This window comes from Saccostrea cucullata, unplaced genomic scaffold, assembly GCF_032062105.1.
Source record: "Saccostrea cucullata isolate Sc308-1 unplaced genomic scaffold, CSIRO_AGI_Scuc_v1 ctg566, whole genome shotgun sequence".
NCBI lineage: Eukaryota > Metazoa > Mollusca > Bivalvia > Ostreida > Ostreidae > Saccostrea > Saccostrea cuccullata.
This window is the reverse complement of record NW_026930495.1, coordinates 223,802-250,749: the sequence shown is the minus strand read 5'-3', so window position 1 is coordinate 250,749 and position 26,948 is coordinate 223,802. Positions and strand designations below refer to the sequence as shown.

Genomic DNA, 26,948 nt, shown 5'->3' with positions numbered 1-26,948 from the left:
ACTGTCAAAGTCAGTGCTTCTTGCAAAAGTCCATTTCTGACTTTAAAAAATTAAAATTACCAATACATAAAGCAAAACATAAGATCTTTTTATTCATCTAAAGAATTAATCTAAAAGAACATTTCATATCCAAAATACATGTAAATATTAGGTGTTTAAATCTGTCCGAGATTTTTTAAATGCAGATACCAGTATATCAAAACAAACATTGAATTATGAAATTAATTGAAAACGACTTCCCTTTTTCTAACGGCTTTTGGACCGTTTATAATATTTTACTCAAATGAATAAAAGGGAAAACCTTACTACAATTTCGTCCGGAATAGCCTAGTTCACAGTCCTCACAGTTTCTGCCGGTGAATCCAGATTGACACTTCACACATCCGTCCACAATATGACAATCCACACACCGCTCTCCGCATTCCGTGCAGTTTTCTCCGTATTGATTTTTTTCACAACCTTCGAAATAAATACCAAAAATGAGACAAATATATATTATATCTATAAGATCAAAGGATAATATACAAAGTTAATTATCTTGATCAGAATTATAATTCGGGAAAGGATAACTATTGTTTTGAAAAAATTAATCATTTAAGCAGCAAACTACTAGTATTTTTAAAGATCAAAAGGCGCATGGTTTACATGAACACACTGTATCGCTAGAAAAACATCACTTCGGTAATTACAAGATCAAATATAAGTTGTCTAAAATACCCCCTCATGCTCTATTCATACTGAGATCTACATTGATTTTTAAAATATCTAAATACGTTTTTGCTTCACCAGCTAGGAACAGTGGTTTGAACGTCTGCTCCAGAGTCGTGGAATAGATAATTGATCCTTTTGTTACGGTTTTGAAGCCACTGCGGGACGTGGAGACAAGTCTTTTGGATTAGACTGTATAAATCGACGTCCCCTGTCACAGTAGGTGCTGGCACAAAATATGTATTAAATATTCTAAACCCCATATAAAACCTCGACCTTTCTATGTTGACCCATCCGAACCCCCTGTGGAAATGATTCAAATAAATTTGAATCTCGACTTTCCAATTATGCTTCCACATAATTATGACAAATTAAAGCTTTGCTGTGCTTTAGAAGATTTTGTTTAAATATTCCTATTTAAAACTTCGATCGCCCATTGTTGCCCAGACCTCCCCAAAGGCCATGGTTAGAAAAAAATTTATTCCGCACATCCTAAACTAAATATTTTGCCTTTCATGGTTGAGCTGTTTTTATAAAGATTTTTTTATATATTTCATATGTAATCTAACATAAAACTTTGGATCCTAATTCTGGCTTCCTCCCCTACTCATTGGGATCAGGATTTTAACAAACTTAAATGCTACCATATGACCAATAACTGCTTTCATGGTGTTGAGAAGGTTTGCACAGATTGTCCTATATATTCCTTTGCAAAATTTTGATCACCTTTTGTGACACAATCTAACTGCCTTTGTGTCATGATTTGAACAAATTTGAATCTTCATTTCCTGCTTCCAAAAGGATAAATTATGACTTGTTGTTTTTGAAAGGAGATTTTTAATAAGGTTTTTTTTCTTTAGTGTCCATATCGCCAGAGGGCAGAATTTGAACAAATTTGAATTTGAACTACTTAATTACGTATACTTCCATATAAATATGAACAATCAGCTGTTTTGGAAAAGATTTTTAATCCTGTTTTACTATGAAAGAAACTATTCATTGTAGACCACCCTGATCCTAGGGGCATGATTTGAACAAATGTGAATCTACTCTACCTCGAGAGACTCCTTCATATGTATGATATTTTTTGGCCCAATATTTCTTGAGATTTTTTCAATGATGCTACTAAGTTTAAAGTATTTCATAATCATCTCCGCTAGAAAAAGGGCATGTCCCTTCTTTTAAACATACTTGGATTCCCTTTACCAAAAGATACTCTGTGCAGTAATTGGTTGAAATTGCCTCAGTGGTTTTGGACCACGATGACTACAATGACAACAAGAACTAAAGACGTGGAAAATTTTCGATCAAAAAAGCTCACGTTGATTAAAAAATGTATTTCTTTTCTTTTCTTCTTTGTGTAATGTTTTCATTACCATACACTTCGACTTCACATATCTCCAAAAAGACAAACCCTCTGTCATAGGGACTTGGTGTATTTGTATAAAACACTATGTATTGAGTCTGGTGATGACACTCCACTATAGATGGCATGGATATTGGCTGACTGGATGGAGTACTATCTTGGTAACACGTTATCCATTTTTTGTTATAATATTGTAGAATATAGCCATGTAACCGTATGGTGTTTTCAAGTTCACTGAGACCTGAAAGATGTGTTCAATTTACAGCATAGCTACAATATAAGAAATTATTCTGTATAAGATGTTTTAAACATTACAGTAACCTCTTAAATTATGAAAAAAATCGTTTGATAGTCCGAATTTTCTTTTCACACAGGCGTTGCTTTAGAGTTTGCTGTGACGAGCATTGCTTCCCGACACTCACTGCGCTTGCTATAAACATAACAACTAGTCTCCATGTCGGATTCCACTTAAGGGCAATTTTTGACTAATAGCAAAAATCCTCGCCTAAGTCTGGCTTTTCTCAGATATCCGAAGCTGTTAATCTTTGAAATAAGATCAAATCTGGTTGAATCTTACAGTATATTCGTCGAATTAACGCGTTTTCTAGCAATTTTTTGCAAACCAGACCTACTCGGACGGTGTAAAGACGAATAATGGGCACAAAAGAATAATGACCCCCGGTCTTTATTCTAGGCCAAAAATGACTACCGGTCATTATTCAACGTTAAAAAGTGACCATTTTGCCCTTAGAAAAAGTGTCATCACCTTAAAAATTAGCATACTCCACATGAAGAAATTGATTGACTTTATATTGTGTAACGTCCCATTCGAGAATTTTTCAGTCATATTGAGACGTCACCGTATGCCGGTGAAGAACTTCTAATTTACACATTTACTCGGCACTCAGAGCCATTGAGCAGTGATCAGGGTTCTTTATCGTGCCAACGCCTACCATGACACGGGGCCATATCTAAAAGACCTGTGACTTTCACTTCTAATGTCGAGCGATTGACGAAGGAACAGTCATTAACTTATGTTTACGTCTTTGGTTTGACGCGGCGCCTCAAACGAGAATCAAACCCAGGCCTGCCGATCACAAAGCGAACGCTCCACCACTAGGCTACCGTGACCAGTCTACGTGAAGAAAAATAACCCCCGTACAATAATGACCCTTTGTGGATCAAAGTTGAAATTTGTAGAGGACAAAAAAGGGGACCTTCGGGCCAGAATGCTCACTTGAGCTAAATTGGGAATCAACTGGTGATTTTCTTTAAACTCATTACATTATATACAATTATTGCTTTTTTTAAAGATCAATGCAATTATTCAGAATCTTGAGGAGTAGAAAATAGTAGGAATTGTTTCTTTTGGGAAGAAATTGTTTTTTGATGGTGAAAAACAGCAAAAACAGCACTGATTGTTTTATCAAATGAATCAACGTTTTACGTTATACATACTGAAAAAGCAGACATGTCAAGTTTGCTATTTACAATGCGCTAGCGTTAGCCAATCACGGTGAGAGAATCGAAGAGAATGTAAAAAAATTCCTAGTAAATGCCAGGCGTATTTTAACAAACATGACAAGTTACTATAAAAATATTTTTTTATGAACCCATCAAAAAATTTATTGAAGGGGGAGGGGGGCTCCTTTTATTCTATTGTATCAAAAAGTTAGAGCAACCAGACTTCCATGAACATTTTCAAACGAAAAAAAAATTACGTTTATGAAAGTAGAGGGGGGGGGGGGGGGCAACCCATCCCACTCCTGAATGTTATGTTTTATTTTTACCCCTAATTAAGAGATTTTTTAACTATACTGTGTAAAGAAGACAATTTAATTACAAAACTTTTAATGAACATTAATAACCTTGCAGGTCAATTAAATGCTCTGTCTTCAATGATAATTTGAAAATATTAATAGACTTGAATGTACATTTTACAGGAATTTTTCTTTATTACCTTTGAAAAAAATCCCAATGTCTACTGTTTATAAATAAAATTAAATTGTATGTACATTATACGACTGTTTATATTTCAGACATACAGAAATGTTCTTTCCTTCTTATGATTGACATTTCTGTTTCGTATTTGGAACGTTCTACTGATATATACGACTATAGGCGATATGTAAAGACCAGCTAACAACTATATTGTTTGACAACTGGATAATTTCACCTTTTTCGACACCCGAGTGCAAAATTAATTTTTATAATCTAGGCAGGCTCCTGTTTGATGTAACAGGGGTTTCAGCAACCTCATTTAAAGTCAGCATTGGTCTTTTTATGAACCTGTCAACAAATATAACACATATGCGTAGAAAAAGTATGCATCCCTTTTGGACCCGTCATACCCGCCATGATCCTTATGAATGCAGGTATACGATTGTGGAATTTAGTATTAAAACAAAGGCCGAACAATTGATCCAAATTTTAATAATTTCCCTAAAAACTTTAGTCATTAAATTGTAAAACTAAATACATGAAAAATCATGCTGAATACTCTCCGAGACATTTACCATTGGAAAGGTAGATCATCCTGTTTGTCTTTTATTTAGCTATCTATGAATGTCTATAACCAGTCAAACATCCAACGATGAAACAAAATGGAAGACAGCCATTAAGAGAGATTATGAGTTATAACCAATGTTAAAAATTTTGCGATTTTCAATATGTGCTGAAATAGAAATTAGCTTGTAACTTTAATGCTGATTTATTGCATTTTAGATGCACATTCGTCCAATGTTGGTCAAAAGGTCGTAAAGAAAAAATAAGCATTTAGGTTCAAATCTTGGCTTCAATCACCTGTTATAAATTTTGTATCACTCTGTTGGAAAATGAGTCATTTTTCAACTGGTTAAATTTTTTTTATAGGTCACACATATAAAATAACGACCCCTAGGTATTTTTTCTACAAATTTTTTTTCTATGGCTTTGGGTCATTTTTCGTCGTTAAAAAACAACCCCTGCAAAGTTATAGGGGCAAAAAGAGGGAACATGTTAAAGGAAGTTCAAACCTGTGCTTTTTAGTCGATTTTGGTTTGAACCTTTATTTCTAAAATTCTGCATCATTTTTAAGTTTTCACATTGAATTTAGATTCTACAATGCAAATCAAACAATATTCACTGCAAACACATCAATTGAATTTCATTCCAGTAGGATTGAGCCAAGAACTATATTTTGTGGCGGAGGTTTTTTTTAGAAGAAAATTATCAATTTTTCTCTCTTGCCATATCTACAGTACTGGTAATTTTAGATTCCTATTTTTCTATGCTGGTTGCACACAAAGCTGGTTTTTTGCAGTGAAATGTGTTATGTTTGTTCTGAAATATCTATTTAATTATTTTTATGAATTCTTTCGACGAATTATACGAATATAGTAAATATATTCTAAATGTCCAGGAGGAAATTGAGCCAATTTTAACATAAAAATTGACACAAAATTGAGAATACAAAAAAAATTAAATTATTATAGTTTATTTTCTTTATAATGTTGTAGTTTAAAATTAACTCCTTCATTATTTAGTGCTTTGTTTCTATACGTGATTCCATTCTTCGAAATGAATTTCAAACTCAAGGCGGACAACTGCCAGAATGATGATTTAAATGAATGCTTTCAAAAATCTACATGTTAAATGTTACGAAATAAAATTGTCAACATAATAAATTTGATTGCAACGCTGTCGTTAGGTCAAACATAATTGATATCTTTTATATAAATTGTTTTGGCTTTATTTTTACATTAAATTTTCAACGTACTTATTGTTAATCTGGTGGATTATGAAATGGCACGTATTTGTTTTGCTTATAGGTTGCAGAACTGTTATCTTCACATTTCTTTTTATCATTTGTAATAGTTTTTTTTTAAACCAACATAGAATGATAACTATTTCAAATTTTACTGAGGAGACAAATTTCAAAAATCACATGTACCAGTAGATGATCAACTTTATCCCCTTATTTAGTCATTGATAAAAAGTTTTTCTAAACCATTGTCCGTTAAGGGGTAATCTCGAGAAACACTGTAACATTTTATTTTGATTATCTATTGCTAACTTACAGTATGCGCTATATATATGAATTCATGCAGTTTTGTTGCAATTTGAGACATTTGCAACGGTTTGAAACTGTTTATAGAAAGGTTAACGCTAGATGGTACAGTGCTTAATTTTAGAACACAAGTTATCTTGCATAAGTGTGCAGACTACGTAGAGTTAATATGTACAGATTTAATCACTCGCACATGGAAAATTTGACGTGCGTTGAAATATATTGAAATTTATGAAGACCGTAAAAGAATTTTAGGGATTTAATTTTAGCATTATTAACGAGAGTTCTAAGATCGCTGATTGGCGTTTTTCATACTTATTGTAATTCCATTATTTACACCCTGAATTGTCTTCGGTTTTTCCGTTATTTCATGATCATGACAAGGAACACACGGCGGGTGTGACCAGTAAGCAAGGGATGCTCTCTCTCCTCCATAGCACCTGATCACACCTTTGATGTTTTGGAGGTCCGTGTTTGCTCTGCTCCATTTTTTTTTTAATTTTTAATGGACCTTTCAGCTTGAATTTTGTCCGTTATCTCCACAAATTTCATCGCTAAAATTGAATATCAATTTAGTTTTATTTGAAATAGCTTCTTAAGTGCGCGATTAAAATCACTAAAAATGCACAAAAATCGAAATATCAGCTTATTTAAACAACGTATGAATTGAAATAAATCACATATTTTGAAACATTGTTGACAAAAGTGGATTTATCATATTTTTTTAATTGTGTAACACATAGAGAACGACACACTGCAGCTAGCTTGACCAAAAAGAAACTAACATTATTGAAGAGTAACTCATGGTACAATTATGTATATATAGCGAAAGGTATGAATGTCATACTTTAAGTGCTAAATTATAAGGTCTTTTCAGTACCAAAATCTTAAAATCCATACGCTCTTATACTGAGAGCCAATCGAAACTAAATACTTACGGTCATTACGGTACCAAAATTTGACGTATTTTATATTGAAAACTTTCTTGAGGTTTATTTGTAACCATGCTGATTTCTGCGCCAGTCCTGTATGCGAACAAGATCCACTGCCAATTGAAAGTAAAGATGGCTTCCCATCTATTGTCCTGTCTGCTCCATAAGGTTCAAATGTAGAACTTTGTATGGCTTTTGTTGTATCTGGATCAACTAGTTGTCCTAGGAGTAAAAAAAAGATTTAATAAATGAATTAAACAACGAAACCCTGTGCTTAAAATTTTATTTGAGGCCCACTTCTTTCGTAAAATTCTAAAAATGGAAAATCATGAATTATACATTTTTCAAAATAAAGGTGTTTAATTTTAAAATATATTTTTCCACGTGATACCTTAGTGCATCATTGTATATAAGTCATTTCAAAAAAACTAATCATGTAGTAATGAAGTCATTATTTCTGGTGTAATTTTTTTGGTACAAAAGCTAATGCAAGCTTGCCTTGGAGTCGAGTTCCATGCATGAGTCGTGTGCTATTTAATGTACTTACTATATCCGTAGCAGGCATGAATCGAGGTAGCGATAAATGTTATCAAAAAATGTTGATCCCTCATCTTGTTTCTTAGGATCATCAAGCTGAACCTGAAAATAGTTAAGTTTAAGGTATAATTATGTTTATATTTTCATACCAGGTTTTCCTTATTGTTTTATAATATTAGTTAAGTTATATTTGTTTACAATTTTTAAAAAATGTGCTTTTGTCTGGGGAAAACAAAAATAACCAAAGGAATGTAACCAGAAAACACGATAATAAACAACAATATAATTCTATCTCAAATTATACCGACCCTGTAGTTTTTATATCTATATTGCGAAAGTATTAACAAAACAGTTTAACGATTGAAACAAAAGTGTGGCCATTCCAAATTTACTTGATCAAAACGAAGCTAAATGTGCACTTCCTTAAAATGTATTACTTTATGAAATAGATTTAAAAACTAATTGTACTTCAGTTCAGCTTAGATATGAGTTTTTTTTTTCTCCTTGTGCAGATAGGACCCTGAAGTTTGAATAAAAAAGATTTTTTGCAAAGAACATATTAATGTTTTCAATAATTTTCATCTTAATCATATCCCCTTGAATAAGGGCGAAATCTTTTCAATGCTCACGGCTAAGCATTGTATAATTCTTTTAATGTAGAAACTTATGTACTTAAATGTACGAGGGTTGTCCGTAACGTTCCTGGACCGGCTAAAAATTAAATAAAAGTCTTGTCATTGATATTTATTATTAGAAATATTTTAATCCTTTATTTAATGTGAATTAAAAAATGTAAAATTTTATTCAATTTCAAATGTATAATTATCATTATGGCTTCATACAAAACTTGGAATAGAGACCCGGAGTACCGCAAAATTTTAATTAAAAAATATTCATTATTTTTATAAATTACATTTGTATTTTATAAAATTCTGCAGAAATCTGCCTGACTTTTACATTTTGAGGTTGACAGAAGTTATCGCATTGAATCTGCAAAATTTTAACGTTCAAAGTTTCAAAATTGCTGAGCAACAAAAGTTGAAACATATCAAGACAGGATCGGAATGGTTAAAAAAGGACGTTTTCGGAATAGTTGGAGCAGTCAATAGTGATAAAATTCTGCGTAGAGATTGGAAAAACACCTACAAAAACCAATACATTCTGAAAGCAATCGGGAAATCATAGTTAAAGAAGCTGTTCATTAGTACCTGAGTGGCATATAATATTTTCGGACAGAAGGAACAATTTACAGGATGACATGCGTGAAAATAAAAACCAAAATTCCGAGTTTGCTGTGCTGTAAAAATGAATTTCATAACGTGACTTTGCCGTATTTCTGTAAATAAAGACGTTTTTACGTGGACAGAGGTCGGATGATTGCAGGCATTGTCTAAAATTATTTAACGAATGAAACCTGAACATTTTTTGCTCATTTTTATGACTGTTTCAAGCGACATAAGAAATGCTTTGATTTAAACGGTGACTATGTTGAGAAAAGTTACATGTACTCGTATTGAGTGAAAGTGACAACAAAATCTGCCAACATTTAAAAAGCATCATGTAGTGTGAAATCAAGGTTTGATATTTGCAGAAGCAAAAAAAAAAGAAAAGAAAAAAAAAAACAAAATCAGGGAATACAAATGAAGAAGTTTCTACAAAAGAGCAGCAAATCCAGGAAGGAAAAAGGCGAGTTTTAACCTTCCCCAACAGTAAAACATTTCATTGGGGCTTTTCTAATTTCTTTTGATAAAGTACTGTAATTATTCGAATTTATATCCATCACTGATTTAAAAAATTTAAAAATAGCTTACAATACTATAATCATTCTTTTTCATGATTTTGATGCTTAATTTTCAACATCGATCACCTAAGTCAGGTGATTTAGAGATCACAAATGACCGTCAGTTAAAAAAATATGTCGGAAACACATCAGACCTAAGTAATAAATTCGACGATTTTTTTTTTAATTTAAGGCTCAAGATGTAGTTTTATGACAGGAAATTTGATGCATTGATATTCTGCATACTTTGGATGTAAATCTTTAAAAAGTGCACACCGTATGATTCTGAAAAAAGCTTAACTACCATTTGATTAAAAGTATTATATCAAATTTGTTTTTATTGTAATTGTTTATCATTTCTTTAACCGAGACATGGCTGAAATTTTGCTGACTCTGCGTAAAACAGCAAAAAAATCATTTCTATAAATGCGGTACCTATTTTACGCATAAAAATATCAATTTATGTAAGGCAAGTTTCTATTGAACTATGAAAGCTAAGTATCAAATGTTGAAAGCACTGAATGGATTTTGAATTTGTTTAAATAAATATGAAGTAGTAATTAATAAAATTAATTCGACACTCGCACAAAAAAAATTAACAGTTTAAAACTATCAATCCAAGTACATGCTGACTATCCTTAACATGTAAAATACTCAATACATAAAATTCATAGCGGTTGCATTTCTCTTAGTGAAATTAAAAAAAAATTAAAAATGGAGTTGCTTTCTAACAGTTCCTTCCACTATGCATATCAGAAGTATTAGTTTATCTATGGACTACATTGTAACAGAATTCTACAACATCCAAGGTAGAAAATGGACATTAAGGTTTGATGCTCCTTTCGCACTCTTGAAATCTGAGGGTTAAATTCAGTCTCTTTCCCGGTACATCGTCAAAAAAAGGCGTTTAATACGGATAGTGACAGTTCATATTCCTAAATGTTTAGCATTATAAGTAAATGGCATGGGTCGTTTGGATATTATCTTTTAAAAAAAAGGTCCGTACCGCGTTAGGCGTTGGTCAATAATGCAACTATGCATATTGAAAAATAAAAATTGTAACACTTAACCCTAATTTTTATCTGGTTGAAAAACCCTAAATGCATGTTCCCCATACAAAAAAGATAGTTTTTATAATTTCTATAACATATATGCAGTACTCATAAGGAAATACAAAGAATATATGTAGTAAAGGAATTAAAAAGAAGTAGCATATATAGACTAAGTAATCTATCCTTATAAATATCAATAATTTTAATACAACACTTAAATTCACGTCTTATAGCCTCTGAAAAGTTTTTTTCTTAATCTTTAGCAGACATTTCAACGAGACTTCTCCAAGTGTACTATCATGAGATCCAGGGCCCTCAGTCATTTGATTTTAGCTTTTTAAGTTAAAAATTGACATTTTTAAGTAAACATGCATGGCTTATACAAATTCTTAGTCAATCAACAGAAAATTGGACTCATACCAAAAGTTGACCTAAAACGACTTACTCTTCATAACCTAATATGCTTTCTTGCACATATTTTAAAAATAGAGCATGAAGTTTTTTTTATCTATATATCATAGCCACTTTTAACCAAGTTTATAAATCGGTATTCACTTTTCATGTTTATAAGACGTTTACATACTCATTTTTGATGTTGGTTTAAGATGTTATGACATGGGTAGGAGTTATCTTGATTTTTCCATTACTCTAATGTTAGTACAGACATATTGCATCTTACTTTGTGACCTTATATCATATCAAATGCAACTGTATCATTAACAAATCAATATTTATCAATAAGGAAGCTCTAAACACTAACAGAAATGTTTTTACTTTGAAAAATATATTATATGATTTAAAGGTGTGCATATTAAGATTTTTTCATTCAATTTTAACATAGGGTAATTGTACCTGCCCTATTTGCACAGGAAAAATGTTCAAAGACAATTGACTATTTGTTAGCAGAAATCACTGCTGTTTACTTACATTGGGAACGTTAAAGTAAATAATGATTATTCAATAACTTATTCTTGGTCTAACATAGTGCTGAAAATATTATAATGTATATCAAATCGTGTAATTTACTGTAAATTACAATTTTTAAAATCTTACATCTCAGTACAGATCACTCTAACTGCATGAAACTACCCTTAAAGTGGAGCTCCTAAGTGTGCAGTGTTTAGAGCTACCTTAAACTGGAACATAAGCCAATTAATTCATGCAACTTGTATGGGGGGAAATGGAGGAAAATACTATCTGAAATTTTGAAGTCATTGTAGACCGCAAAACGGCCTTATTGAGAATAATACTTTGGTTGCATGTTTTCATTTCTTCTTAAGAACCACTGTGCCAGGAAATATGAAACTTATGGGGAAATATCATAACTTAGTAATTATTCAAGTGTGTTTAAATCATGACCCCCGGAAAGAGGGGGTACCACAAGGGACGATCAATGTTTTACATAGGAATATATACTAGGAAAAAGCTTTAAATATCTTCTTAAAATGAAAAAGTCATGATTGATCGAGGTATTTTCTTTACATTGTGAGTGTGCTTATTCGTTTTGACGATTTAACAGCAACAATATTTTTTAATTCTTTTTTCATTATTAAAGTTAAGGATACAAGTACAATGTCCAGCTGAAAAAGATAATTCAACAAAATGATAATCGTATCTGTTATGCAATAATTCTTTTTAACATGCATAATTTATCTTACGAAAAAAAAGGAAAATCTTACCTATAAGAAATAATACGTCTTAAGACCAAGTCTATTTAAGGTGAAGTATATCAATGAGGAAGAAAAATTTATACATCGGTAAACAACCTTTTGCGTTGTCATGCGTTACGAACATCCTTGCTCTTGACAAACCACTTAAATGAAATACAAAATTAACAAATTAGGATGGCCTAGATTTACAAACCTTAACAAAGAATGTCTAGACCTTTATACACAAATGTTGTAAACGGATATTACCTCAAGCATTTCAAAGGTCAGGCTTTATTTTTTTTTTCTGGCGGATCTTGGTATTTCGTGAACATCATTGTTTACGATCAATCATTTAACATGCATATATTTGGTTTTACCTGACAGAGCTAAGTTTTTCATTAACATTAACTGCCGAATATTTAGTCAATCTGAAACATCCTACGTGTAATTTCATTAATTATGTTGAAAAATATTGGATATCAGTTGACGTTATCTTACAGTTACATGCATTATATAAAAAAATAAATAAATGGAAAGAACGAATTCTTATATTTCTTTAAAAGCTGAATAATTTCACTTCATTTCAAATTTTAAAAAGTATTGTCAAGTTTCGTTTTACAAAGAGAGAATCAGATCAAGCACGTCGATTGTAATTTGTATGATTGAACAACTGATTGCCTTCTCAAGCATTTTATAACATTTTGAAAAGTTAAGTAAACCACACCCAAAAAGTTTCTTCATCTTCAAATCCATTACTAAGGATAATTCATATTTGTAGTTTTTTTTGGTACGAAAATACCATAATAGATATAAGAAAGTATGAAATTAAAATGGTTAACGTAATAACGCCGTTTAAGCGTTACAAGAAATTCGGGATTGACAAATAAAAGCACAGGCTACTAATTTTTGTAATATTAACTCCTAATTGATGGTAAAATATATATAAGCATTAAAAAGCATAAAATATATATAAACATTAAAAAACATTGGTATGCAGACACTCATAGAAAAATAGCAAGTCTTTTTAATGCGTATCATATTTGACTTCCTCTGTTTATGTCTGTACTAAAGTGTGTATGGGGGCATTCTGACTAAGTGAAAACCATGGCTCAAGTTTGATTTTTTAAAAATATAATTGTTATCTAACCATGTAAAATGAGCTGTTTTCACCGAACCATGTATTTATGTACGTATAATGATATTTATAGACGTCTCTCTTTGTAAGACAGATTAACTTATTAATTTCCAAGACATGATAAACAAGCAATTACCGAAATGTCCTCATTTTGCAGGCACGTTCTCATGAACAGGGTATTAAAAATGATATCATAAAGAGAAAAGGGGAATCCGGTAGGGGACAAGTAATGCTAATGCAACACTTCCAGAATGCTTTTTACTCAAAAAAAAATCCCCGAAATCGTTATATATGTAACTGCGTGACACAGTAGTACCCTGTACTCTAACAATTCAAGATAAAAAGAAATTAGTAGAACATAATCCACCATAATACCAATCTCTAAGCCTGACGAATCTCCGTGTAAGGACCAGATTTTTATAAAACATAATAAAAATAACATTAATGGGTCGTTGGTGCGAATAAGACTCTCAAATCTAAGATTTGATGAACTTGTTTTTTACTTAATTTAGAAAAATATTAATTTTGCAGACCGGTATAAACTACCTGACCCTTAAGGTGACCATAATTGCCAGATTGTGAACAACTCAGCTGTATAAATTTAAGTGATATGCTAGTAGTTTCCCCGTTTTTGAAGGCTGGGAGGCATGAAGAATATTTGTCTGTCCGTCAACAAAACTTAAGTGAACACACCATGAGTTGAAATCCCTTATTTAAAAAGAAAAAAGTTTTATACCAATTAAAAATAATAAATCACACATAAGATTTGAGATATATTTTTGAAACAACAAATTAAGATCAATGTCTTTCGCAAGCATCTCATGCTCTGGTACAAAACTATGCAATCGCTTTTAAGATATTAGGTGTGATAACTTTGATATATATTTCCCAATTTGTAACGAATCATCTGACTGTTGAGCTTAACAATTGTCTTGGCTGGTATAGAAGACCCCCATAACCGTACATTTTCTTATACTATAGTTCGACGTATCTCTTTTCGATCTCGATATTAAATCCCCTTGAATTATTTTTTCTTTGGACTAGAAAATTTAGACCCAGTAAAATTGTTTTACAATATATATGCAAAAAGTAAATTATTAATTTTACCTTTTGACATTTAGTTGAAAACAGTTCAAGCAAATTGTCTGTTCATTTGGTGCATGCTAACTAGTTTTTTTTTTTTTTTTTTTGTTTCGTTTTATTATTATTATTTTTTTTGCTTAAATTTGTTTATTAGATAAATATTCTTTTATTTACAATTTTACTTATTGAAACTTGAAAATTATTGAAAGTAATTTGTTTTCTAAATATGTCAAAAAATGTTACACAATTGTTACTGATCTAAACGCAAATCAAATTTTTCTCTAGGCTGAAAAGTCGCCCGCGTGGCACAGCAGTTACAGCGTCTGCTCTAGAGTTGCGAAGTAAGAAGTTGATCCTTTATTCGCTGGTTCGAATCAGACTGTGGGACGTGAAGACCGGTTCTTCGGATAACACCGTATAAACCAAGGTTCCGTGTCACAGTAGGTGCTGGTACGAAAATGATCACTAACTGTTCAGTGCATATAACCATAAGTGCCGTGTATAAGACGAAATTTGCAGCTCCTCACCGGCAAAAGGTGGCTTCTCCATATGAGAAGGACTTTAAACGTACAATCGATCAGTCTGTTGGGTGAAATGTATTAAAGATCAATGAACACACAGATAATTAAAAAAAAATTGACCTCAGTCTATTATCTCAGTTTTTTTTTCATGGGATATTGAGATTTGTTAAACGTATACATGAAGAAATTGGAACATTCACTTATTTGAGATTAAGAAATAAATACAATCCTGCTGTCGCTTGTAGCAATTTGGGGTTGCTCTCAATGCTTGGCAACCCTTAGTTTGCTGCTTTTACTTATGCCACGACCAACAATCGCCAATATAAACAAAAAAAAACGTGTAAAATCATGTTTGTTTTATTTTCCTCTCTATGAAAAATACAACATATAGAATTTAAAAACGCGTTTCAGGACATGGACCATTTCATCCATTCATATAGCTTACGTTGTAAAATCATTCATTCTTTTGGACATTGCTACAAGAGTGCTGACATTCAGTATCTTCCTATCATTAACATTATAAATGCTATTGTAACTTTTAAATATTTTCCCTTCTTTGTTGAAAATTCCACACTACAGTGTATTATTTTCAGTACATAAGATTTTCTCAACACTTTTCTATTCAGACAAAGAAAATCTTATTAAAAGAAAGTTGAAAAAAGTTAGGCGTGCCCACGTTTTTTTTTATATATATAATCAAGTCTTAAAGTTACTTAAAGAGTTTAAAATTTTATTGAAGTTTAATGGACTACCTAAATATCTTGAAAAAGAATATATAGGTACAATATTTAATTTTTTTTTTTGGCTGTTCAAAAACAAACGGTAAAGAAATAACAGCTGTGCAAGTTAATTACATGTAATAGTGCATTATTTCTTCAAAAATGCTTTTCATGTATTTTTTTTTCTTTTTTTTTTTTTTTTTTTTTTTTGTTTGAGTACAAAAAAGTCCTGATTTTGTTTTCATATTTTAAGTGATATTATTTCTGACTTCTGACTATAACTATTAATCAAGAGTAACATCAGTAATTTAAGTCTATCTTTCGAATTTTTTATTGGTAAAAAGGTTTGTTTAACCAGTAAACAACGCATAGTCATCCCTTATTGCTTATTGTATTATTTACTTCTTTTAAGATGTAAGCAGATATTTAAAAAAAATATACATCATGAAGCATTAACATTATCATACTTAACGTACATCTTTGAATTACAATCTAAATCGCAAATCTTCTGTCATATACTGCGTCGAGATGACGTAGGATACAATTTAGTTGCTTTCAAAATGAAATAAAATGTACAAAGGATTTGAAAAGAAAGTTAAAAGCAAATATTTATATTTGATAAATATTTTTGTCAGATTATTTCGTATTCAGGCCAGCGTAAGGATTTTCTTGATCTGAAATAAAGGATAAATAATGAACAATGTGATTTTCTGTTTTATTACAAAGAAGAGTACGTTTTTATCTTTAATAAAGCCATGAAAATAATAAGTTCGAAAATGTTGACCGAAATATTAATTCTATGCTCCAGATCTACAAATTCAAGGTATTTGTCTCAAATATTTATATGGTAATAATTAAAATGCTGTCACAAAATCTGTCTTTATTTTTCATTTATATGGAGACAATAAAGGACATAATATATATAAATATAAATATATTACCTTTCATTTGGCTTATTTGAATGGAATCGTACACAGATTCTTGTTTCGTCCGGGATTTTCTTCTTTAACATTTAATGAAATAATGTTTATATATGAAAAAAAAGATATGGATGAAACTGAAATTATTTATACTAGAATGTATTCATGCAAATGGACGAGAAATCAGGAACAGGTGCAACAGAGGAGTAAGCATCCCCTGGATATTTCATATGGAAAGACAATTTGAAATTATATTTTAACTTGATATTTTCTAACAATAATGTAAACAAGCGAGGCATTAAACGAAACCAAAATAATACCTGAATGATATAAAAACAACGACCAGTATGGAACATCCCAAAATGATGACTATCCCCGAAACTCCAACTATAAGAGGTATCATTGTTTTGTTCTCTGTGAGATCTGAAAAAGCTGAAAAAATTACATCAATAAAAATACTGCAAACATTTAGTTTTCCCTATAAACCTCTATTTGCGCTAAGCATATTAAAGCATGCATGTGAACTACGCCACGTCAATTGAATGTATTTAAATTACGAAAAACCTTCTTCACACCTATATTATCTTGAATATAAATTCCTGGAAACTAAATATTTGCATCTGATTTTGTGTCATAGATGCTGTTCTATGTTTTATTTTCAATTAAAAAATTTAAGGAACTATATTTTGTGGTGTCTGATCGTTTTTTAGGACATTTGCTTCGAATTTACGAAAGCTCAAGAAAAACAAAATAAAAATGTATATGAAGATAAAATTATTTTAGTTTCATTCGGAAATTTTATTAAATTGGTATATGTACGTAGTCAAGTCTAATATAACGCACTTCGGGTGTCATGGGATTTGAACACGTTACCAATATCAAGTTATAGCCCAAGAACTTCCAAAAACGGAAGTCATAGATGCTGTTCTATGTTTTATTTTCAATTAAAAAATTTAAGGAACTATATTTTGTGGTGTCTGATCGTTTTTTAGGACATTTGCTTCGAATTTACGAAAGCTCAAGAAAAACAAAATAAAAATGTATATGAAGATAAAATTATTTTAGTTTCATTCGGAAATTTTATTAAATTGGTATATGTACGTAGTCAAGTCTAATATAACGCACTTCGGGTGTCATGGGATTTGAACACGTTACCAATATCAAATTATAGCCCATGAACTTCCAAAACAGAAATCTTATTTCTTAATTTAAGATAATTTCTGTATCAAGACACACATCCACTGAGGTGAATTCCATTTACTTTCTCACAATTCTCTCAATACAGACAATTAATACTACACGACTATAGTACAACCATACAACCCTGCACGACAGACAACACTCTGGAAAAGTGATGTAGCATTTACCTTGTAAACATTTACTTCCTTTCCAATCTTCATTACAGTTGCTTGGACACAATCCGTTCACATGGTGACAGGTTTCATTTACACATTTCCCGCATCGTCTTGAACAGTCAGGACCGAAGAAACTAACGGGACACGCTGTAAACTACGAAAGCCCAGAAGGCTCATTCGAGATTCAAGTTTCGAAATACGAGATTCGAAATTCAAGATCCAGATTAACCAATCAAAAGGCTCATTCGAGATTCGAGTTTCGAAATACGAGATTCGAAATTCGAGTTTCGAGATTCAAAATCCAGATTAACCAATCAAATGCGGGTTCAACATTGATTACTCCCCTTTATTATGTTTAATCTATCAATAAATCGTTTAATATATTTATAACAAATGAGTCATTTGAATAAATTACAATGCAAGAAAGAGTGTTATATATATTAGAAAGTAAGTTAAGTAATCATTTGATTTTTGATCAGCAATATATACTTCAATTTATATTATGACTTCTTAAATATTAAATAGAATACATAATCAGGAATATATATATTTTTGCATTGTCTACTATATATAAAGGATTGTTGACATAATAATAAAGTTATAAATAGTGTCTAAAGATTAACAAAATCCTTGTAGCCTTGATAAATAAAAACCGAGTATATTTTAGTCTTTGACCATAACGCTATGGTCAGAGACTAAAATATAAAACCATAACGCTATAGTTCTGCAGCTAATTTAGACTAATCTACTGTTTGATATCAGATAAAATGAATGCTGCATTTATTCTAATTCATATTTGCAATCTGTATTGTATATATATAATTGTTAATTAGTTCAAGAAATCAAAGCCTTAGATGAACATAAGTAATTGAAAACTTTATTTTAATGTATTCCCTCTATTAGGAAAACGAGCGCGGTTTTTATTTATCAAGGCTACATTGCCTTTCAAAGTTTTAAAGTAACATTTTCAGTGTCGGAAAAAATTGGCAGGTGTTGCCGGTAAGGGTGGGGATTTTGTTAATCTTTAGACACTATTTATAACTGTATTATTATGTCAGCAACCCTTTATATACAGTAGACAATGCAAAAATATATATATTCCTGATATATGTATTCTATTTAATATTTAAGAAGTCATACTATAAATTGAAGTATATCTTGCTGATCAAAAATCAAATGATTACTTAACTTTCCTTCTAATATATATTCTGTAACACTCTTTCTTGTATTGTAATTTAATCAAATGACTCATTTGTTATAAATATATTAAACGATTTATTGATAGATAAAACATAATAAAGGGAAGTAATCAAATGTTGAACCCGTATTTGATTAGTTAATCTGGATTTTGAATCTCGAAACTCGAATTTCGAATCTCGTATTTCGAATCTCGTATTTCGAAACTTGAATCTCGAATGAGCCTTCTGGGCTTTCGTAGTAAACCAAGTGAAGCTTCACGTAAACGTAACTGGACAATCAGCATTAAATGAAAAATAATCTTATAAAGATATTTATTACTAACCCTCATTGCAAAGTTCCCCCGTCCAGCCATCAGCACAACCATCAAAACAAAATCCATTGAAATTATTACAAATCATATCTTTACATGTGTTACAAGTATTGTTGCACTTGAATCCATATTTTCCTTGCAAACATTCTGAAAGTGAATTTCCGGGTAAAAAAGAACAATTAAACAAGGTTGATACATGTTTTCAAAATAACTCTTTGAAAAAAAGTGTAGCAAAATGTTTGTTGTTGTTGTTGTTGTTGTAGGTTATCTTGCATTCTTTTCCCGCTTTACATATCTTTATATAGAAGAAAATCTGTTGATCAAAATTTAATGAATTATATACCATTTTCACACGTTGATCCTGACCATCCAACGTCACATCCGGCTGGACACGAGCCATTAAATCTATCACATGGCTCATCTAAATAACAATGGCCGCTGCAATTATATTTACAGTCTTCTCCATAGGTTCCAGTTTTGCAAGCTATTAATGAAAACATGATGCCCCTTATCATTTCTATTAGTATAGAAAAAATAGGTTTGCTAAAGAATTACGTACATGTACATATGTGAATTCTGTTTGGTGCACTTACATTTTTTTGGTAATTAACTTCTGTTAAACCTTTTATTAAAAACGCCTTTGGCTCACACATACCATTAAAACACCGGTTTCCTTCATATCCCTTTTTGCAACCTCTAATGCAGCTTCCGTTTATATGATGACATGTTTTGTTCCCTAAACATTGTCCACTACATTGGTTTAGACATTCCAAACCATACGTTCCATTCTCACAAGCTAAAATAAAGCATTGGCATGAGCACACTAAAAAAAAATTATTAAAAATAAATCACATTACAAAAATAAATCTACATCTGTATGATCTCATCTTAATGCAAAGTTTTAGGACAAAAAATGGTTAATGTAACAAATTCATTTTTAGTGTCATCATTTGTATGGTCACATGAATTCCTTACGTTGTGAACAATTATCTCCCCTGTATCCAGACACACATCCGCTAGGGCAGCTTCCGGTTACTTTGTCGCAAACTTCTGAATTCAGACAGTGAACACTACACGACTGGGAACATTTATAACCATACCATCCCGCCAGACAGGGCTCTGTAAATTAAAATTCGATTTAAGAAAAGTAGAAAATATTCAAAAAAGCTTTTTTTATGCGGATCAGTATAATATTTTATGAATGAAAATACAAATTATGATAAACATTTTAAGATGCTTTATCTTAACATTGTAAAGAGATAATAATCAACATTGAAACACCTAAGGACTAGAATTGCAATCACATGATTCAAATTATCTAATTTTAAAACCCGTAGGAAAAATCTAAGATTTCATGCCAGAACAACATCTACATGTAACATTCAAGAAAAATCGCTGGTTCGTTTGAATTGTTTTTCATGCTTATACTAGTAAGTGAAGAATTGTAAAAATTAAATCGAAAATAAATTTCGCTTTTGCATACGGCTATTAGATGATTTATTATTTTTACTTTAGTAAATAAATAAATTAAATTAAAACATACCACAATTTTGTCCTGAAAAACCTGGTTCGCAGTCTTCACATCTCTTGCCTGCGAACCCTGACTGACACCTAACACATCCATCCACAATATCACAATTTACACAGCGGCTTACACACTCGGTGCAATTTTCTCCATACTGATTAACATCACAACCTTTTTTAAAAAAAAAACGTGCATAATAAGAAATAGGTTTTTATACCTTAAAAAAAACTCTCAATCACAAGTATGGGTGCTAAAGTGTATGTGCATTGTTTTGATTTAAGTACAATGTCGATTATATTAAATGCTCTCATACGTAGAATCACAAACGGAACTTTACTGAAAAAAGTAAAACGTTTTCGTAAGATTTATTTATTTTTATCTTTCTTTCCTTGCTGGAAGACTTGTTTTATTACCATACACTTCAATTTCACACATTTCCAAGTAGACCTCCAGTCCATCCTCAGGACTCGGTGTATTTTTATAAAACTTTATATATCGAGTCTTTTGAGGACATTCCACTATAGAAGGCATGGGAATGGTTTGGTTTATGGGAGAAGTGTCATGGTAACATTCTTCCCATCTATTGTTTTTGCCATAATATTGTAGAAAGTAGCCATGTAATCGTATAGTGTTTTGAAGTTCATCGAGACCTGAAAGATATTAACGTCCCCGAAACAAGTTTAAAATAACATGCAAAGAGATCACCATATGACATGCATTTCATTTATATGGGCAAAATGAAATTGTAAGCTAAAGAAAAAACATAAGACCTGTAAACTTCTGCATAGTATTATCATTTTATTTATTTAATTTCTTAGTTCTTGCAATAACTCATCTTATCTTCAATTAATTTTACTTGTCCTGCTTTGGACACTCTGTAAATATTTATTTATGGTTTGTAAGTAAATATAGACTGAGGCGTTTCATGAACAATCGGTTTAAAATCTATTTCTCATATAAACGTATTATAAAGCGAATTTATGTAGAATTGTTTTTAAATGTTACTCTTAGATTGACAATTATATTGAAATTCAGAAAAAAAGAAATTGTCCTTTTGCAACAAATATCAAAATACAAAAATATGTGTCAGACTCTCTGAAAAGCAGACAAAATAAACAGAGAGATAGACATACCAAGACTTTGATGCCCCCGAATGTGGCAACGCACTTTAAAAAAAGTACGCACTTCGAAAAATTTTTTCAAAGTGCGTTAACATTGGGACAAAATCAACGCACTTTGAAAAAAAATTTTCAAAGTGCCTTTAATTTGGGACACACTCACTGCACTTTGAAAAAATTTTTCAAAGTGTGTTCACAGTGTACATCAACATTTTCACCATGTAGACATTTAACGCACTTTGAAAAAAAATATGTATAAAGCAAAATTTCTAGACTTAGAGTTTAGTAATTGAGAGAATCAATTTGTAATAATTATATCTTTTTGAAAACGTTTTAATTTACATGTATTGATTAACCCTCATCGAGAACAAGGAGATGATGAGTATATACCGTATAAGTGGAAATTTTAGCGAGACGCAACTTTAGCGATTTATACCTAAAACGTGGTATTTTATTTTTAGCGAGAAGTAATTTTAGTGATTTAAAAATGCTAACTTAAGTAGCTATTACAAATAATATGCAATTAATTTTTAGCGATATTCAATTTTAGCGATGTCAGCACCCTCGCTAATAATGCCAAAATTAAATCCTCGCTAAAAATTCTACTTATACGGTAGAAGGTCCCTCAGACCAACTTTTTTTTACTTAGGTAGCAAATTGAAAGTGGAACACCCCCTCAAGGTAAGCCCCAATTTTTAATTCCTAAATTAAGTATATCTTTGCGAAACATTTGTGTGACTAACCCCCCCCCTCCGGGTACTGATGCGAATGCTACACCCAAATACTAAGTATATGTATTTGCATAACTGGAGTGACGTTGAAAATAAATTTTAGTTTACATTAAATGCATGCAAACTGGAAAAAAATTTTAAGAACAGTAAACATTTAAGAGAGAAAGAATTTTCAAAGTATGGAAAAATCCAAATTGCTCACTTTCACATCCTGACGTGACCTTATCACCGAAAAGTTATCCAACAGGTTCAATTATTATAATGTATCAACCCTAAGATTTTCAAGAATATTGACCAAACCATACACATTTTTTTTTTCAAAGTGCGTTAATATGGTCGATATCAACGCACTTTGAAAAAAAATTTGTTTTTTCAAAGTGCGTTGAGTGGGTCCCAAATTTATCGCACTTTGAAAATTTTTTCCAAAGTGCGTAATTTTTCAAAGTGCGTTGTAACACCCGAATCGTCTATAACGAATATTGAAACATGGTGATAGCAATTGTGCTTTTACCATTTTAACTACCAATCACTTTAGCAATCCCTCTAACCTTAAATCTTCGAAAAAATTGACATTTTTGGTGTCTAATTGTTACATTACATTCTTTCAACAGAATTGTATTGAACTTTTCAAATTTATTTAATTCTTCGAACGGCATAGTTTTTGAATTCTGGGCTGAGATTTGATCCTACTAGAACACCGATGCTATACGCTATACTTTGAATGTTATGATATCTACTGTAATGCTAAATTAATATATTACTAAATACAATATGAATACTTACGATCATTTCGGTACCAGAATTTTATGTATTTTATATTGTACTCTTTTCGAAGATCTAATTGTAGCCACGCTACTGATTGTCTTATTCCCGTATGTGAACATGATCCACTACTCATTGACAGACGACTGGGATATCCATCTATTGCATTGTATGGTCCAAGATTGTCAAACGTAGAGCTTTGGGCGGCCCTTGTTATTCCCTTAACGATAAGTTGTCCTAGGCGTAAAAAAAAACTCAATTATGAGAAGAAAAAGTACAATTTTAAAATTGTTTCTATGTTCGTAAAATTTTGAAAATTACAACCAAGAACTTTTGAAATATCCGTCTTCTTTATTTGACCCTTTGTTAAAAAAATCACAAAATAATGCACCATGGAACAATGTCGTTCTTTATCATTTTTTATTTTTATAACCCGCTAATAGAAGTATTTCGTTTTTGTTCCGTCTGTCTGTCTGTTTGTCTTTATGTTCTCAAAACATTTGATTGTTTGTAAAGTCATCCAGTTACACAAACGCAGACATATACTTTATATATTTTCGTTGACATTAGTACATCATATTCAAAAGGTATTTACCACCACCAATACAATTAAATGCACTTACTGTATCCATAGCATACATGGATTGACGCAAGTTCAAAAAAATATCACTAAACCTGGACCATTCATCTTTTTCTTGCGAATTTGAACTATACCTGTCAACAATCAAGCATATTGTTTTTAATTATCTAAACATAATATTGTTTTCAGTCTTTTTTATCTTTATTTTTTGTGTATAAGAAAATACAAAATCGGTTTATTTTCGACTTTATAACGATAACCTTAATTCGTCTTCCATCAATTATAAAAAGAAATATGTGACTATGAAAGCATTTACAAGTTTCACAAAAGTTATTCCACTTTCAGCATTTAGTATTCTAAGGTACATGTAAATATTTACATTCGCTGTGTTTTTCTAGTAAGCCAACTTTGAAATTGATTTGAAAATCATTTTCGTGTATACTCACGCGTAGAAATATACATGGAGAAACGTGCGTTAACGTGACTTCACAATGAGGCTGCAGCGACGTTAGTAAAAATGCAACGATATAGCGCAGCGAGAAATTCAAATATTTAGCATATTTTAGTTGCTTCCAAACATGTAAAATCTAAATATAAGGAATGTTTTTCAGTTTAGTGTGAATTATTGGTGTGTGAATCACACAGACTTGCACGTAGGCATATGTTTTCATGAAGCGCTAGCGCGATTCATGAAATATGGCTACGTGACAAGTCTGTATGATTCACACACCAATAACTCACACAAAACTTAAAAACATTCCTTAAATGAATGTGTGCAAGCATTTCCAAAATGACATTACAATTTTTTTTTTCAGTTTTTAGCTCGCCTGAGCCGAAGGCTCAAGTGAACTGTTCTGATCAAATTTTGTCCGTCGTCCGTCCGTCCATCTGTCCGTCTAGCTGTCTAGCTGTCCGTCTGTCTCTTAATTTTTCGCATTTTTGACTTCTCCTCAAGACCCAAGGGGTCAATTTTAACCAAACTTGGTACAAAGCATTCATAGGTATAGGGTAGTTTAAATTGTTCAAATGAAGGAACAAGACCCCTCAAAAGGAGAAATAATCAAGAAGAGACAAAAATAGGGCGTGGTCATTAAAAACTCTTCTCCGCAAGAATCACAGTTTAAAAAAAGCTTTCACTTATGTGGAAGCATTCTGGGATAGTGTAAATTCAAAATTGTTAAAATCATGACCCCCGGGATTTCGGCAAGGCCACATTAGGGAATTAAATTTTACATAAAAATGTATAGGTAAAAAATTTAAAAACCTTCCTCTTAAGAACCACATTGCCAGAAAAGCTGAAATTTTTGTGGAAGCATCCTGGGGTAGTGTAGATTCTAAATTGTTCACATCATGACCCCCCCCCCCCCCCTCCCCGGAGGGTTCGGCGGGCTGCAAAGAAGAATCCAAGTTTTACATAGAAATATATAGAAAAAAACTTTTAAAATCTTCTTCTCAAGAACCACTGGGTCAGAAAAGGTGAAACTTACGTGGAAGCATCCTGGAGTAGCGTAGATTCTAAACTGTTCACATCATGACCCTTGGGATTGGGCAGGGCCACAATAAGGAATCCAAGTTTAACATAGAAATATATACGAAAACACTTTTAAAATCTTCTTCTCAAGAACCACTGGGTCAGAAAAGCTGAAGCTTATGTGAAAGCATCCTTGGGTAGTATAGATTCTAAAATGTTCACATCATGACCCCCCGGGTTGGGCGGGGCCACAATAGGGAATCCAAGTTTTACATAGAAATATATCAGAAAAAAACTTTTTAAAAAACATTTCTTCTCGAGAGCCACTTGACCAGAAAAGCTGCAACTTATGTGGAAGCATTCTGGGGTAGTGTAGATTCTAAGTTGTAAAAATCGTGACATGGGGGGGGTGTATGGGAAGCCACAATATGTATAACAAAGGAAGAAATCTGGTAAAGAACGGCATCACTAAAATTACTCAGGTGAGCGATGTGGTCCATGGGCCTCATGTTTATTTAAGAGATCTTTTGACATATCATTGGTATAATTTTCAGATATAAGGACAATATCAACTTCTATGTTTTATGGCCCCAGGCCTGGTTAGCAAAAGGATATGTTCTTCATATTAATCAAATTCGTCATTTAGAAAACTAAAGCTGAAACGATTAACTTGATTGATTTAAAGATACAAAAGATATAATTGCTTGACTTTCACATTCATTATTATATATTTACATTTCCAATATCTTTTTCGAGATAAAATTACAAAGAGTTAATGTACTTTATTTCTACATAAATGTACTGGTTCATCAATAGGAGCAGTTTAGAAAATCATGTGCAGGGCGGGACAAATAGCTCAACAGAAGCAGGGCTTGTAGCACATGAATTGGAGGAATTCATGTGCATGTAAATATAAGGAATAACTGTCAGATTTTTCGATTCCTAACGATGATCAATCAATCAATCAATTATGTTTATGCAAATTATCCCGTGAGCCAATCAATTGATCACATCATGAAACAAACATGAGACAGTTATTCCTTATATAAATATTTGTAAACTAGAAATTGAATCAAACTAGAAAAATTGTCTTTGGTTGGTTTTAAGTACTATCAAATTAAAATCAGCTTTTTTTAGGTCCGTGCCGTATACACTTTTACGCAGAGTGCTTACGGCGCGGATCTAGGAAGTCTGATTGTAAATGCATCTATTTTAAATAATGTTTAAGATATATGAAAATTGTAACATTAAACTCACGCTAATAGTAATTTAAATCATGGCATTTTTACGAAGTGTATCCTATAAAGTAAACTTAGATATGGAAGATTGTTTTTATTGATTTACTTTTACATTTGGATTGTTATGGAGTGAATATACTATCTTATTTTTTATCCATGTTTATCAACAAAGAGAATATTATTAAGGAGCGGTTTCATTTTTTTTCTT

The 26,948-nt window shown here is 31.6% G+C and overlaps 1 protein-coding gene and 1 long non-coding RNA gene across 16 annotated transcripts in view; one reads left to right on the top strand and one right to left on the bottom strand.

Annotated features, from left to right (window-relative positions):
* Positions 1–26,948, bottom strand: part of LOC134228814 (receptor-type tyrosine-protein phosphatase epsilon-like) — a 51,339-nt gene that overhangs the window by 17,495 nt on the left and 6,896 nt on the right. For 2 of the 15 annotated variants that reach the window (XM_062710510.1, XM_062710522.1), the window contains exons 2-4: positions 23,473–23,688; positions 21,254–21,490; positions 20,859–21,011 (exon numbers count right to left, since the gene is read on the bottom strand). The exons of 4 other annotated variants lie outside the window; for them this stretch is intronic. In XM_062710510.1, the coding sequence (XP_062566494.1) occupies positions 20,859–21,011; positions 21,254–21,490; positions 23,473–23,688 (606 nt within the window). Of the gene's footprint in view, positions 1–306; positions 460–2,084; positions 2,316–7,060; positions 7,277–7,601; positions 7,694–12,102; positions 12,325–19,658; positions 19,800–20,290; positions 20,435–20,858; positions 21,012–21,253; positions 21,491–23,472; positions 23,689–24,074; positions 24,135–26,948 lie in introns of those variants that run through there. 9 more of the 15 variants (XM_062710511.1, XM_062710512.1, XM_062710508.1 and 6 more) reach the window with 9 other exon arrangements.
* Positions 15,350–16,146, top strand: LOC134228818 (uncharacterized). Its single transcript, XR_009984077.1, has 2 exons — positions 15,350–15,519; positions 16,111–16,146. It is a non-coding gene; the product is annotated as an uncharacterized LOC134228818 (long non-coding RNA).